This window comes from Sinocyclocheilus anshuiensis, unplaced genomic scaffold (genome assembly GCF_001515605.1).
Source record: "Sinocyclocheilus anshuiensis isolate Anshui unplaced genomic scaffold, SAMN03320099.WGS_v1.1 scaffold222, whole genome shotgun sequence".
Lineage (NCBI taxonomy): Eukaryota > Metazoa > Chordata > Actinopteri > Cypriniformes > Cyprinidae > Sinocyclocheilus > Sinocyclocheilus anshuiensis.
In genome coordinates this window covers 674,456-688,620 of record NW_015542408.1, presented here as the reverse complement: position 1 = coordinate 688,620, position 14,165 = coordinate 674,456, and the positions used below count along the sequence as shown (strand labels likewise).

The window sequence follows — 14,165 nt, the reverse complement described above, 5'->3', positions numbered from 1 at the left end:
CAAAAGAGAACAATTTCATTATCTCCATCTCGTATCCCAAAATAATATATTTTATTTGCGAGAGTGCTATAATTAGTGTTTTTTTCCCGATCAGTTGATCAAAGCTTTACCTCTCGTTATCTTTTTCCGCGGTTTTATTTGAAAACAGACGCTCTTGAGAGCGAGCACGCGACGCGTCTGAGGGAGAAGCTCGCGCTCTTTGTTCATTCATTTGATCTGCGATTCTTTGTTGCGTGTGAAAGCATGGGAGCGCAAATCTCCAAAAACGGAGCAAAAGACGAGACTGTTGCCGAAAAACCAGCCGAGGCTGCGAATAACTCAAACGGGCAGGTAATAACTTTAATTATTGTCTTTGTACAGGCGTGTGATGTTTTGAGGGGGTGTGCAGTACCAAAAACCAGAGTGTAGCCCCTCCTCCCGGCTTCACGCAGGCCTCTGATTGGCTCACGCAGCTCTTCTGTGACGTCAGGGGTATTTGGGCGTTGTATGCAGCATCTCATTATCAAAAGAGAACAATTTCATTATCTCCATCTCGTATCCCAAAATAATATATTTTATTTGCGAGAGTGCTATAATTAGTGTTTTTTTCCCGATCAGTTGATCAAAGCTTTACCTCTCGTTATCTTTTTCCGCGGTTTTATTTGAAAACAGACGCTCTTGAGAGCGAGCACGCGACGCGTCTGAGGGAGAAGCTCGCGCTCTTTGTTCATTCATTTGATCTGCGATTCTTTGTTGCGTGTGAAAGCATGGGAGCGCAAATCTCCAAAAACGGAGCAAAAGACGAGACTGTTGCCGAAAAACCAGCCGAGGCTGCGAATAACTCAAACGGGCAGGTAATAACTTTAATTATTGTCTTTGTACAGGCGTGTGATGTTTTGAGGGGGTGTGCAGTACCAAAAACCAAGTCGGTTCAAATGAACAATGAGCCGATCAACAAAGGGACTCTCCACTTTCCACTGAAAATCAGTATTTTGTATTAAATATCGACGTTATTGTTGTATAAAATTAAACGATGAGCATACATTTGTTAGATTTAGCGTAAATTACAATTTTCTCATTTGCACGTTGATTGGAATGGACCCCAATGTAACGTAACCAGTGCGTTTGAACGGCAAGTTATTTTTTCTTTTCTTTTAAAATCATACAATTACGTTAAAATTCGGTGATTTCATTCCGATTTTTAAAAACGAGTTAAATAGGAACATCATCGTAGCTTTATTAAGATTTTCCGTCGTACAAAGGCATTTCGGTAAAATCACCACGCCTTTGTCGCATCTTGTTGATAAAATGGAAGTACAAATAAGCTATGAGACGCAATCCATGGATTTAATCTGAGAAATGGCTTTAATATGAGAAGTGGCCTTGCAAGACTATCTGTGCCCTCAAAACGATGATCTCCACGGTTTGATCAGCGCTGGTGGATCTACTCGCCCATCTTGCAACGCTTTCACTTAAATGGCAACAGCATCAGCCAGACAAAGTGCATGAGACTTCACCCACGTGGCGAACCTATAGACTCCAGATAGTGTTTTCATACAGCATTTTGTAGGTTGTAAAAATGCGAAATGAATACAAACATTTGGGTTTTAATTTGTGCACAGTGCAAAAACGCAACTCATATGAAGCATTTTCTTATTCCCACAGGAGAATGGCCATGCTAAAACCAATGGGAATGCCTCTCCAAATGCAGAAGCAGCCACGGAGGATGTGCAGGCCAATGGAAAGCACTCTGCCGATGGGGAGGTAAAAGCAGAGGAAGGAAAGGCCGAGGAAGGAGGTGCAGAGAAGGCTGCTCCTGAGGGCGAAGCGGAGAGTTCCGCCGTTGCGAATGGCGAAGACACGGCCAAAACAGATGAAAATGGTTCTGCTTCGGCGAGCAGTGAGCCTGCCAAAACCAAAAAGCGTTTCTCCTTTAAGAAACCCTTCAAACTTAGCGGCTTCTCCTTTAAGAAGAGCGCCAAAAAGGATGCTGAAGGTGGAGAGGCGGCAGCGGCGGCAGCAGCTGTGGAGAACGGTGAGCAGAAGAAGGATGCTGAACCTGAATCTGAGGAGGCCAAGCCTGAGGCCTCCAGCGCAGAGAACAAGATGGAGGCTCCAGCTGATGAACCAAAAGCTGAGGAACCAACTGAAAACAAAGAGGAAAAACCATCCAGTGAGGTAGCCGAAGAGAAGCCAGCTGAGGAGAAGCAAGCAGAGGCTGCTCCTCAGGAACCAGCGGCCGCAGAGAGCTCAGATGCCCCAGCCGCTGCCACAGAGTAAGATGGAGGTGAAAAGCCCGTTTTAGATGAAGTCCGAGGAGCACAAACATGGAAAATTTGTACAAAAACCAATGACATTTCAAACCTTCTGTTTTCTCCCATACTTTCATCCATTCCTGTTCCATCCACTACATTGTATATGGCATTTTGAAGGAAGGAAGTTGGATGGAATGATTGGAAGTGAAAGGCACATTTTCCCCCATGTTTTTCATAATTGTTTGTAGCAGTTGTGTGGGTGTGTGTGCGGATGAGTGAGATTTAATAGAGCATTGCTTGTTTCAATTGTTTTTTTTGTTTTGTTTTTTTTTTCTTTTGTAGGTGAACTATGTTAGTGTCGTAAGGACATTGAGTTGAAATGTTAGTTGAAGGTACTGGTGCCATACAATTGGGTAAATCAAGCGTGTGGAAAAAGGAGCTATCAGTAATAACGCCACTGAGCAATTTACAGATGTTATCGGTCAGTTCTCATTTGATTTTACTGTCATCATTACATGAATCACTAAAACAGGTGCTCAAAACCTCAGCAGCTGCATTGTGCAATACCGCAGCATTATGTATTGGTATTGGCTTTTGTCATTGCTGGATTTTACGATGTTGAAAATGGCTTTATCATGTTTTCTTTCTTAATATCAATGGTATCAATTGAAGTTTTTCCCCTCTCTTTCTGGAAATAATCCTGTTCCAATGAGAATGATGTTCTAAAATGTTTAACATCAAAACATTTGACTTGTCATGTCCAAGTGGTTTTTATTCCAGCAGAGTTCCACAAATGTTTGAAAAATTGCCGGTGCAATCGTCAAGTAGATTTTTTTTTTCTTTCCTGTAAATACTTCAGCACCATCTCTGCTTGATTTTTAAATGGAATGTAACTGCGTGCAAATCATTCACAATGCTTCTTTTACCCCTGCATTTTAGGGGCATTCAAAACAAAAATAAAGGATTTAGACAGACAATATCAGTTTTGTTGAGTTTTGATTTTGCAATATTCATTTATATAATATAAATGCATTTGCCTTAAATTTATGTGATTGAGCAATTTTGAGAATTTTACAAGAGAATAACGTGAAATGTTATTTTGGTTGAGGTCTTCTATCCTTCCATGACTATCTCTACCATCAAACCCATTGTGCCAAAATATATTGAACAACAGCACCATGATAAAACTTTTAATTATGTGATTATATGAGGGTTTGTAGGCATTACTCCACCTCTTTCTCAAATCACAAAGACCTTGAGGTATGAGAAACTTTTCATTATGTTTTGTGTATTTATCCTCAGCACTGGTAAATACCGTTCTTCTAAATCCCAAGAAAAGCCAAATGCTTTCCAAGTATAAAATGAATGTTAACAGACACTACTCTGATGTTTTTAGCCTACCACAGAGACTAAAGATAATTTAGAACCATGCATTTTCTGCCCTCCAAGATGAACCCCACCACTAATCTAGAAACCGCAAGATGGGTGTGTTTTCACCCAATATTCCTGTTCCTAGTTTAGATGCTGGATATTCATCTTATATATGGCAATGTTAAACTTGTGGCTCCCACCTCTGCTCTAACAGATGGTAATGACTTTACCCTCCAGGTGCTCTTGTCTTCATTTTTTTATTCAACCACATCCCTCAAACCCTCCAAATGCAGTGCCTGCCTGTGGCTTGTGGCTCCCAGCTTCTGATTGCCTCCACCCAGCGTCTTCTGTTTGACTTGACTCTCCACTTAACCCACATCTTTTGGTTGACTGGGTGAACTTAACACAGTCATCAAAGCATACTCTTTACTTCCCTCTCCTGTTTTTAAAGACACTGCTCTTGAAACTACAGAATTTATTATTATCATTATCATTTTTTGTAACCACCAACACAAAATAGAAATATCCCTTTAGATATGTGTGCTGTTGTAATTCTGTTGCATCGTATACCACTTTGTAGTTAACCTTGTTTCTAAAATCACAGCAAATGACATGAAATTATTCAGCATACTAAAACACAAACACAGACAAGAACTCTTTAGGAAATATTTTATTTTAGTCATTATGGTTTACGGAGCAAACCATATGTGTTTATTTGAAAGGTTTGTTTATATAATGTTTATTATGTTTATTTGTTTGCTTGTGACTTTGTTTTTCATCATTTTCACCATCTCACAATATTCAAGTCAGATATAAGGATGTCAGGAAGAACATTCTCTCTGTATAATCAGTAAGGATATAAGGACAACAATAACAGTAAAATAAGACACAAAGATTTGAATTAGCCACTGTGATCAGCAACAAGAAAACAAAAATACAAAAAAGACAACAAAAAAAAACGAGGAAAAGACATGAAATTATGAGGACACATCTTCACATGCTCGATCCACACACACACAAAAAAATGAAATTGTTAAGGTTTTAACTGTCTTTCTATCCCTGATAACGTGTTACATAAATTACTTCCTTCTTATTGGCACCACTGCTTGGAATTTTCAAGTTGAGATGCTTGTATTTCTCAGAACAACAGCACAATCTGTTATGCATCAAGGTTTGCAGAACAGGATATTTAGTTTGAGAAATAGTGATGTTTTAGAAGTGATGTGGTTGATCACCTTATCACGTAGAGGCAATCAGGAACCCAGAGAAAGAGCAATGGACATTATCAGCGGCAAAAACACCATTAGCCTCATCATCAGGGATCTGGATATAAACAGTGTCTTGCTCATTGAGCTGAAGGACAGAACTACCAGACATCTGGTCCACAAATCCCTTGTTGTACTCATCATAGGTGAACATGATTGGATCACCATTTTTATAAAGTGCCACTAAAGCATTAGCACCGTTCACATGCATGCTATAGGAGAAGTAATAAATTCCTGGAATCTGACAGGTGAACAGACCTGTCTCGGGATCATAATGCTGCTCTGCATTATACACAATCTGATCAAACTTAATTGGGGTGCCAGATGGGGGATAAGGTGTCACAGTTGCAACAGTGAATGCAGACACAGGACTTTTGACAAGAACTGGGTATGAAATTTCACTTTGGGCCTTCTCAAATATGGCCTCACCAGGAGGACCAGGAGGGCCGGGAGGTCCAGCAGGACCCGGAAGTCCAGCAGGTCCATCAGATCCAGGAAGTCCAGGTGGACCCTGAGGTCCAGGAATTCCTTTGGCAGCCAAACCAGCTGGGCCAGGTGATCCAGGAATACCTGGGTGACCTTTAAGGCCAGGTAGGCCTGAAGGACCTGCTGGGCCAACGGGGCCTCTTGCTCCAGGAGCACCTGCCTCTCCTTTTTCACCTGCTGCTCCAGGATATCCTGTATGACCCTTTGGTCCAACAGACCCAGATGTTCCTGGGGCACCAGGAGCACCTGTTTGGCCAGCATCTCCTTTGTTGCCAGGAGCACCAGTAGCTCCCCTGGGACCAGGTTGGCCTGTGGCACCTGGATAACCCTGCTTGCCTTCAATGCCTTGGGGTCCCTGTTCTCCCTTGTGCCCCTTCAGCCCTGGAGGTCCCATTGGACCTTGATCAGCCTTATCACCTGTTGCTCCCCTCTCACCTGGGAAACCTCTTGCCCCTTGAGGACCAGCTGGACCCATAGGACCAGTGGCACCTGGATATCCAGTGTGCCCTTTAGAACCTGGCTCACCTTTCTGACCTGTTGTACCTGGGCTACCAGCTACTCCCCTCTCACCTTTTGCACCAGGTTCACCTGGTTTGCCATAACCTGGAACACCAGGAGCACCAGGAGCACCAGCTGCACCTTGTGGACCTTTGGGGCCAGCAGGGCCAGGCTTACCTGGAGCACCATTCTCACCTGACTTGCCTGGAATTCCAATTCCAGGAGCACCCGTTTGACCTTTTGGACCTGGTGCACCCATGGGTCCAATTTCCCCATCATGGCCAGGTGAGCCTGATTTACCTGGTTCACCAGGAAGTCCAGATTTGCCAGATCTTCCAACACCAGGCTCACCAGGCTTTCCAGTAGCGCCCGCTGGTCCTGCTGGACCTCTCTCACCTGGTGGCCCCTGAACCCCAATACCCCTTTCTCCTTTTTGTCCTGGCGCACCAGGAATACCTGGATGTCCTTTAATACCTGGCGCACCCTGTGGTCCCACTGCTCCTGGCAGACCTGCTGTTCCAGATTTGCCTGTTGCAGAAATGCCTGCTGGTCCAGGGCTACCAACAGGACCAGGCATTCCTCTGGGGCCTTGAGGACCAGGTGCACCAGTATCTCCATTAAGTCCAGGTGCACCTGTGGCTCCAGGTTTGCCGGGTCCACCTGGAGTACCAGGTTTTCCATGTGCTGAGTAACCAGCAGGACCAGGTGGTCCAGGGGGTCCCTGTGGCCCTGCCAGTCCTTCACCATCTTCTCCTCGTTCTCCAGGGGGGCCAGGAGGTCCAGGTGGGCCTGGCTCACCAGGGGTGCCTGGTTCTCCTGCTACGGATACCACTATAATAAAACAAAAAGCATATCAGTGGCAATATTCATAGTCATTATGTACATCAGTGGCAATAATCAGTTATAGATGGAATTGCCACTTTGGAATAGAGTTCATGTAATTTGATGTTGACAAGACACTACGAGTACAATATACCAGTATAAAAATGATAATATACAGTGTTTCTAGAGATCTGGACAGAAATGTTTGACTAAAAGTGGTCCTATAACCATATAGTGCCTTGTTAGTAATTGTTTGACTATAGAATGGTTCACAGATATAACTACAGGCTTTTTAAAATAGAGCTGTTTTCCTAAGAAGCAGGAAGTCAGTATCAAGTTGAGTATGAGTATGTAAGTATGCTCTACAGATCTTCTATAAAGTCCTTTTTTATTCAAGATCCTTTTATAAAAACAGTGTTCATACATCAGAAATAATTCATTTTAAAACTTCAAATAACACATTTTAAAATTTCAAACCTTGTGTATCGTTGATGCATGACAAATCTATAAGTATACATTTATACATACATTTGTATGTTAAATTATATATATATTTCTTATCTCTTTAATTTTTTTGAATAAAGTACTTGTTTCAAATGTTATATTTTAACTTTAAATCTTATTTCTGTGATTCTATTTTATTTAATTTCAGAAACATTTCACTTCCTACAATTGCATGCTGCATTGTTTTGCTGTATTGTTGATAAATAAACTTGACTGGACAAAGGCAATCCAGAATATTTATCCAAAGACTTAAGGGATATAACTCTTTCTTAAATATTGTATTTTGATTTTAACTTAAAATCCGAGGTACTTCAGCATTAAATGTATTTTATATATTTTGTATTCATACTACATATATTCATAACAATCAGTTGTCTGTTTTACATTACATTATCTATTCTTTTTTGTGCATTTTGTAATTCCACTTTAGAATATAATCCCTGTTTTAAAAATATATATTTATGTGGCTGGGGCTTCAGTTTTATGATTGCTTTCATGTGGTCAAATCTATTGGTTTGTAAACGGCATCATACCAAAAGTCATTCTTCTAGGCACAGCTTTTATGAAACAAAACAGATGTGTCTAGATTTTGCTGTGACACACCCAGACAAATCACTTTTCAACATGTCTCTAAGAAGCTCATTTTAAATAGCTAACTTTCAAAAGTTGGTTGGTTTTGATGTGCATATACGTTCAAATCTAAAACAACACGGAATTGCTTCTACTCAAACAAATCATATAAATCTGTACAGTATTTTGTTGTATAGTAATACCAATCTAAGGATGACTTCTATGAATATATTTGAACTTTGCAGATTTCATCGAACCATGTAGTTAAACACAATATAAGAAAATGGATTCAACATACTGAATATTTCATACAGTACATCTTTCAGCCTACTGTTCAACACTCCAGACTGGAATTTAGTGAAAGATATTATAGGACTAAAGGATCAGTTTTATGTAAAATGCTTTTTTGCTACCTAAACAAAAATGATTTAAAAACTGACTTTCGGTATATAATCAGAGACAGCAGAACAGACTTCATAGTATGATGCATCTTTAAAGGCATGACATGTTTTAGCCTACAACTAATCTAAAATTTGAATATTCAAAACCTTAGACAAGTTTCATCACACTATTGGAGGAAGCACCGTGTATCAGCAACCAATCAGTGTGCTGGATTCTACTCATGCAGCTTTGCAATGTGCATACCTAATTTTTACCTAAGATTTGTTTTGCCTCATTTAGATCAAGTACCACAAACAGAAGCAGATCTTCAGCATGCTGCAGAAAGCAAAGGGAAGCATTTTTCAATTTGAAACATACCATGGCTTTTTACTGAGTAAGGCTGGTACTGAGGGGCCTTCATCGCCTTCTTGACAACATATCTCTCACCATGGGCAGCCGTCAAGGCAACCAGGAGAAGAAGAATGCTTGCTACTTGTAGTTCCATTCTTTGAGGTCAAATCTGCAATGGAATCGAAAGAGTTAGATGTGATGATGTAAAGAAAACTGCTGGTGGTGAAGGCTGAAACATTAAAATGGAACAATTGGTTCAGCCATTTTTAAAGTAAACAATAGCTGACAACCATAAACTATGATTTCATCTTCCAATCCATTAATAATAACTTGGTTTAAATCATAACTCAAAGTAGTAATAAGAGCGCCCTCCCATCTGCACCTGCTGATAGATGTCATTCAATATCAGGGCCTAGTTTCCTAAAGCCAAAGGAAAAGAAAAAAATGCACACCTACCGGCATACTTGGGTTCCAAATAAATAAGAAGTTTAACACAACCGTGGCTCCCACTTCTGAATATCCTTGTGGTAGGAGCCAGACAGGATCTGCTGCTGCCTAGCACAATGATGAGGGTTTTTATACCATATCTGGCCCTTGCATCATTAAAAAAGCACCTACCACACTAGTACCTCCCCTCTCATCGCAAGGCTGTAATTACCAAGCAGATTTGCCCACTGTTGGCATGTCACTTCAGGATGGCTTTTTCTTTGAGTGTTTAGACCCATGATTAGATCTTGTTAAGCTCCCCTCAAAGCTGCAAAAGATGCACGTTAGTCCTAAATTTGGGTTGAACAATGTCATTTTTAGGGTATGGATAGCCTGTATGATGTGGACTTCTCTATGTAATGTTGTTATCTTTAGAAACATGATGTAAACAATAATTCACACACAAGTTAGTTCTTGTGTGTTTTTGTTCTTGTAGTTCTTGTGATCTATCTATCTATCTATCTATCTATCTATCTATCTATCTACCTATCTGTCTATCTAGCTATCTATCCTTTTGATGTTTTTTGCTGTTAGCATTGCAAATGTGTTTTGTGTAATATTTTGACTATATATTATATCTACAGACAGTCAGGCGGACAGACGGACAGACGGACGGATGGATGGATGGATGGATAGATAGATAGATAGATAGATAGATAGATAGATAGATAGATAGATAGATAGATAGATAGATCTAAATAGAATGATTTCAAAATGTTTTGAAGCCATCACAGAACTGCTATTGAAAATCACTTTTTTTTTTCAGCCTTGTCTGGTTGTCTTTACAAATTCCTCAGTTTTTTGGACTGTCTGGTGCATTTGAATTTCTCCCAGAAAAACATATACAAACACATTAGGGGGAAGACAGATCCAGCAGGTTGGTGTGGTAATGGAAAACCTCCTGCTGTCCATAAAAACAAACATGATGGATCCGAATGTGCCTGACCATTAGAGAACATATTTAACTCGTTTCCTTGAGAAATGCACATACAGGGGCCACTTTGACTCTGTTTGCTCAGCGTGTCTGTTCGGAGAGTGTGTGAGGCCTTCATAAAATTTACTATTTCAGGCCAAACAAGTTTATGGTTCTTTACGTGTGTGTTTTTGTAAGTGCTTCACCCAGAAACAGCTAATAAAGAATATATAAAAAGACGTTCTGGAAAATACATCTGACTTTGACTTTTTCTTTTCTCTCTTGTGTGGGGTTTATGCTGAGAATGTCACAAATTGTCCAGAAGGGGGCGCACATTTTGTACAGTAGTCTTTAAGAGCATGTCTGTGAGTGTTTTTGGATTTGTCAGCATCTTCATCACTAAGCATTTCTGCCGTTATGGTCCTTTCATCATGTTTTATTTCCTTAAATTAGGTCTTCTAACACAGCTCTCCCTCACTTTCCGAGGTTGCTGCTGCTGCTGGATTTTTTCCCAATTTATTTTTGGATGCATGGGAAACGTGTGTACACCCAATTAATCATACCCTCTACAACACAAAAGTGGTCTTGAGGAATGATCATGATCAGCTATGTGCGGCAGTCAACAGCTCCTAAATCTTTACATAATAACATATACTGTATGGTTCAGCCCATATATGATTTTATATATGCTGTAGGTCTACTTCTGTTTACTGAAGCAGGAAGACCAGGTTGAATGGAAGATCCCTTTGCACACATGATGGAAGTTTTTTGCCACATAGCGTATCATTAAGTGTTCCTTGAACATGAAGTTTGTTTCAACATCTCCAATTTTCATAATTAGTCTCAATCATGTATAATTTTCCAAAGTGGTGCCTTAACATACTAAATAGTTTTGAATAATTGCATTTGACAAGCATTGTTTTAAAATGTTCTGCTCCTGAAAAAAACAACTTCTTTGACCTGGTAAAATACAGCATTGCTGAGAAAATGGAGACATGCTGTTTTATAGATGTGGCATGACATCTAAAAGAAAGATCTCAATATCAGCTGTCAGCAGCATGTGTTTGATTACAGTCTACACTCAGACTTAATGTCTTCCAAGACAGGATTTTTCCCCTTCTTTTAATTTTGATAATTTATTCACTCTTGTGTTGCTTCAAACCTGTATGTTATTTCGTGAAAAAGTGTGAAAAAAGGTGAAAGGATTCTTATATTGATCATTTACAGTGACCAGGTACACTACTGTCCAAAAGTTTGGGGTCAGTAAGATTTTTAATGTTTTTGAAAGAAGTCTTATGCTGACCCAGGTTGCATTTATATAATCAAAAATACAGTAAATGCAATAATATTGTGAAATACAATGTAACATTTTACAAAATAACTATTATAACTCTAAACTGTAAAATAACTATACTAATATATTTTAAAATGTAATTTATTCCTGTGATGGCAAAGCTGAATTTTCAGCATAATTTCTCCAGTCTTCAGAATCACATAATCCTTCAGAAATCATTCTAATATGCTGATTTCGTATTATTATCACAGCTGAAAATTTGTGCTGCTTAATTTCTTTTTTTCAGGATTCTTTGTTGAATAGAATGCAATTAATTGAAATACACATTTGTGGCAATGTAGAAGTCTTTATATTCATTTTTAAACAAGTCAATGCATCCTTGCTGAAAGTAAAAAAAAGTATTAATTGCTTTAAAAAAAACAACTCTGGCACTAAACTAGTATATGTCAAGCTCACTAGCTTGATAGCTTTGTGTTATGAACTAAAATTTAATGAGCTAATTGAGTAGAATTTGTTGTGTTAGTTGAACTGAGTCACTGAGTTGATTTGAAGGATGAAATCATTTAAAAGAATCATCCCAAAACAACTTAACAAAAGTTTATATTAAACTTGGCTCTATGTCAAATTGCTTGTGATGCTCCTCATTTGTAAGTAATTTCGGATATAAGCTAAATGAATAAATGCAAATGTAAAGTAATTATTCGTAAAATGAACTAATCTGGTTCTTGAGTTCAACTCACTGACTCAGTGATCTGATTCTTTAGTTGACAGCTGACTGGAAGGCAAGAGTATCAGAGGAAAAACATCTGAAATTTCTCCTTCTGTGTTAGATAAAATAACAGCACATGGGTTAGGAATGACATGAGGATGAGTAAACAGTGAGATAATTAAATTTTTTGAGTGAACTATCCCTTTAAGTGTGTTTTAACGCCATGAACACTTTCCTCTCTGCTGCTGACAACAGTTCTTTCTAAATGTGTCATTGCACCTCCTGCATGAAGTCTCCAGCAAACATTCATTTTTGCAAACTATGTTTGTGTTTACAACCCACTAAGGAGGCGAGTGACTCAAAATGCTACTAACATTTAGTTTAATGACAGAGCAAGTATGGGTGGAGTCTGTCTTTTTGTAACGTTTTCAGCATCAGTTAATTTATGTCCTCCTTTTAAAAATTGTCAAAAAGAGCAGCATGGAGGGTTTTTCGTCCCTCATCTCAAAACCTGAGAGCTCAAGATGTGTCCACCTGATGAAATCATGCTTGTGTTTGCTGTATAGGTCATTAAAAGTCTATATTGTCATGTGAGTGATTTAGTTTTCTTTTTATGAGCTGTGTGATAGGGCCATAAAATGGCACAGCACTTAAGTTACGGTGACTTCACTTTGCAGTAACAGAGGAAAAGATGGAGAATGAAAGAAATACACTGTCTTTCAGCCATGCAGGCCTCCTGTTAAACGTATTACACTCTCTGACCCTCTTGTTGTGGTTACCGTCTTACTTTATAATGACTATTATGCCTGAATTGTAGGCATTAATAAAAGTAACAAGATACTGTACATCTACATTAATTAGCTACTGGTGAATATGTGTATTCAATGCCATTACAGACACTAACATTCAACTGTAATTATTTCTAAAAGGGACAGTTGACCCAAAAATGTAAATTCTGTCACCATTTTACCACCCTCATGTCATTTCAAGTTTGTACTGACTTTCTTCTGCATAATACAAGAAACAAATTGAATCCATTGACTTTGATTATGGACAATAAATAAATAAATAAACATTTTTCAAAATATCTTCTTCTGTGTGCCAAAGAAGAAAGTCATACAGGTTTAATTGATGACAAATTTGGTGACAAAATTGTGTGAACTACAGTATTCTGTTAAAGGGGTCATATGATGTTGCTAAAAATAACATTATTTTGTGTATTTGGTGTAATGAAATGTGTTTATGCTGTTTAAGGTTCAAGAAACACATTATTTTCCACATACTGTACATTATTGTTTCTCCTCTATGCCCCGCCTTTCTGAAACGCATTGATTTTTACAAAGCTCATCGGTCTGAAAAGCACTCTTAACTTCTATAAAGAATATTTCTTTGGATTTGAGACTTTAGTCTTTGCATATTTACAGATCTTCTTTATGCACCAAGAGCTTGTACAAAAAAGCACCTACTAATATGGAAATCACAAATATTTAATCACATTGCAGATGTTTTGTCATTCAAACATATCTGTGCATTCTGACTGAAAAAAAATGCAAATAGGTAAAATTGTTTGTTAAATTAAACAGTACACATAGGACAATCACCCTGGATCAACTTGTTTGGGCTACAATGGTATAGTGCAGGTTTGAACCTCCAACCTTCATTAGCTTTAGCAATGTGTTATTTGAAGATACATGAGAAGATGTTTCTGGCTCACTTTCCAGTGACCAGAGCACTTCCTCACCCAAGAGAAGAACATGCCATATAATAATTATTGGTTGATGCAACAGGGAGCTGCCTTTGAGTGAGAGCTAAAGATACCCCATCTGGATTGGGACACAAATTTGAGATTTCAATAAACTAACTGTACCACTAAAAGCTACTTTGAGTTTTATGAATGGAAGGGTAGATGGGAACTACTCAACGAGATTGTTGGTGAAATTATAGGGTCTTGGAAATAGACACTCTGAAACCAGTCTCTGGGACGTTATTCATCAAGCATGAAACGTCAAGCGAACGCTGATACCACCATTGTTATTTGTCCCAAGTGGCAATATAAAGATCACAAATACTTGAAAAACTTGAAAGTGAAAGGTGTGTTGATGGTGTCAAGTGCGCAACTCTGAGTTAAATGCATTACTGTGACTGTAGTCGCACATTTTTTTCTGATTAATTTCTGAAAAAATGTGCGATTAATTAGTTAATTTTTTTTAATCGACTGACAGCACTAATATATATATATATATATATATATATATATATATATACATACACACACACACAC

The 14,165-nt window shown here is 38.7% G+C and overlaps 2 protein-coding genes across 3 annotated transcripts; one reads left to right on the top strand and one right to left on the bottom strand.

Annotated features, from left to right (window-relative positions):
* The first annotated feature begins 45 nt into the window (after window positions 1-45).
* On the top strand, window positions 46-3,211 carry LOC107693125 (myristoylated alanine-rich C-kinase substrate-like). Of its 2 annotated transcripts, none has more exons than XM_016492390.1 (2): window positions 46-330; window positions 1,645-3,211. In XM_016492390.1, the coding sequence occupies exons 1-2, from the start codon at window positions 244-246 to the stop codon at window positions 2,257-2,259; spliced, it is 702 nt and encodes a 233-aa protein (XP_016347876.1). In that variant the 5' UTR covers window positions 46-243; the 3' UTR covers window positions 2,260-3,211. The 2 variants fall into 2 exon arrangements, with proteins under 2 accessions (XP_016347876.1, XP_016347877.1); XM_016492391.1 differs by lacking the exon at window positions 46-330 and adding an exon at window positions 580-833.
* Window positions 3,212-4,266: 1,055 nt separating this feature from the next.
* On the bottom strand, window positions 4,267-9,023 carry LOC107693123 (collagen alpha-1(X) chain-like). Its single transcript, XM_016492387.1, has 3 exons — window positions 8,939-9,023; window positions 8,510-8,651; window positions 4,267-6,685 (listed from the first exon to the last, which is right to left on the bottom strand). Exons 2-3 carry the CDS (start codon window positions 8,634-8,636, stop codon window positions 4,845-4,847), a joined length of 1,968 nt encoding a protein of 655 aa, XP_016347873.1. The 5' UTR covers window positions 8,637-8,651; window positions 8,939-9,023; the 3' UTR covers window positions 4,267-4,844.
* Between the last annotated feature and the right edge of the window lie 5,142 nt (window positions 9,024-14,165).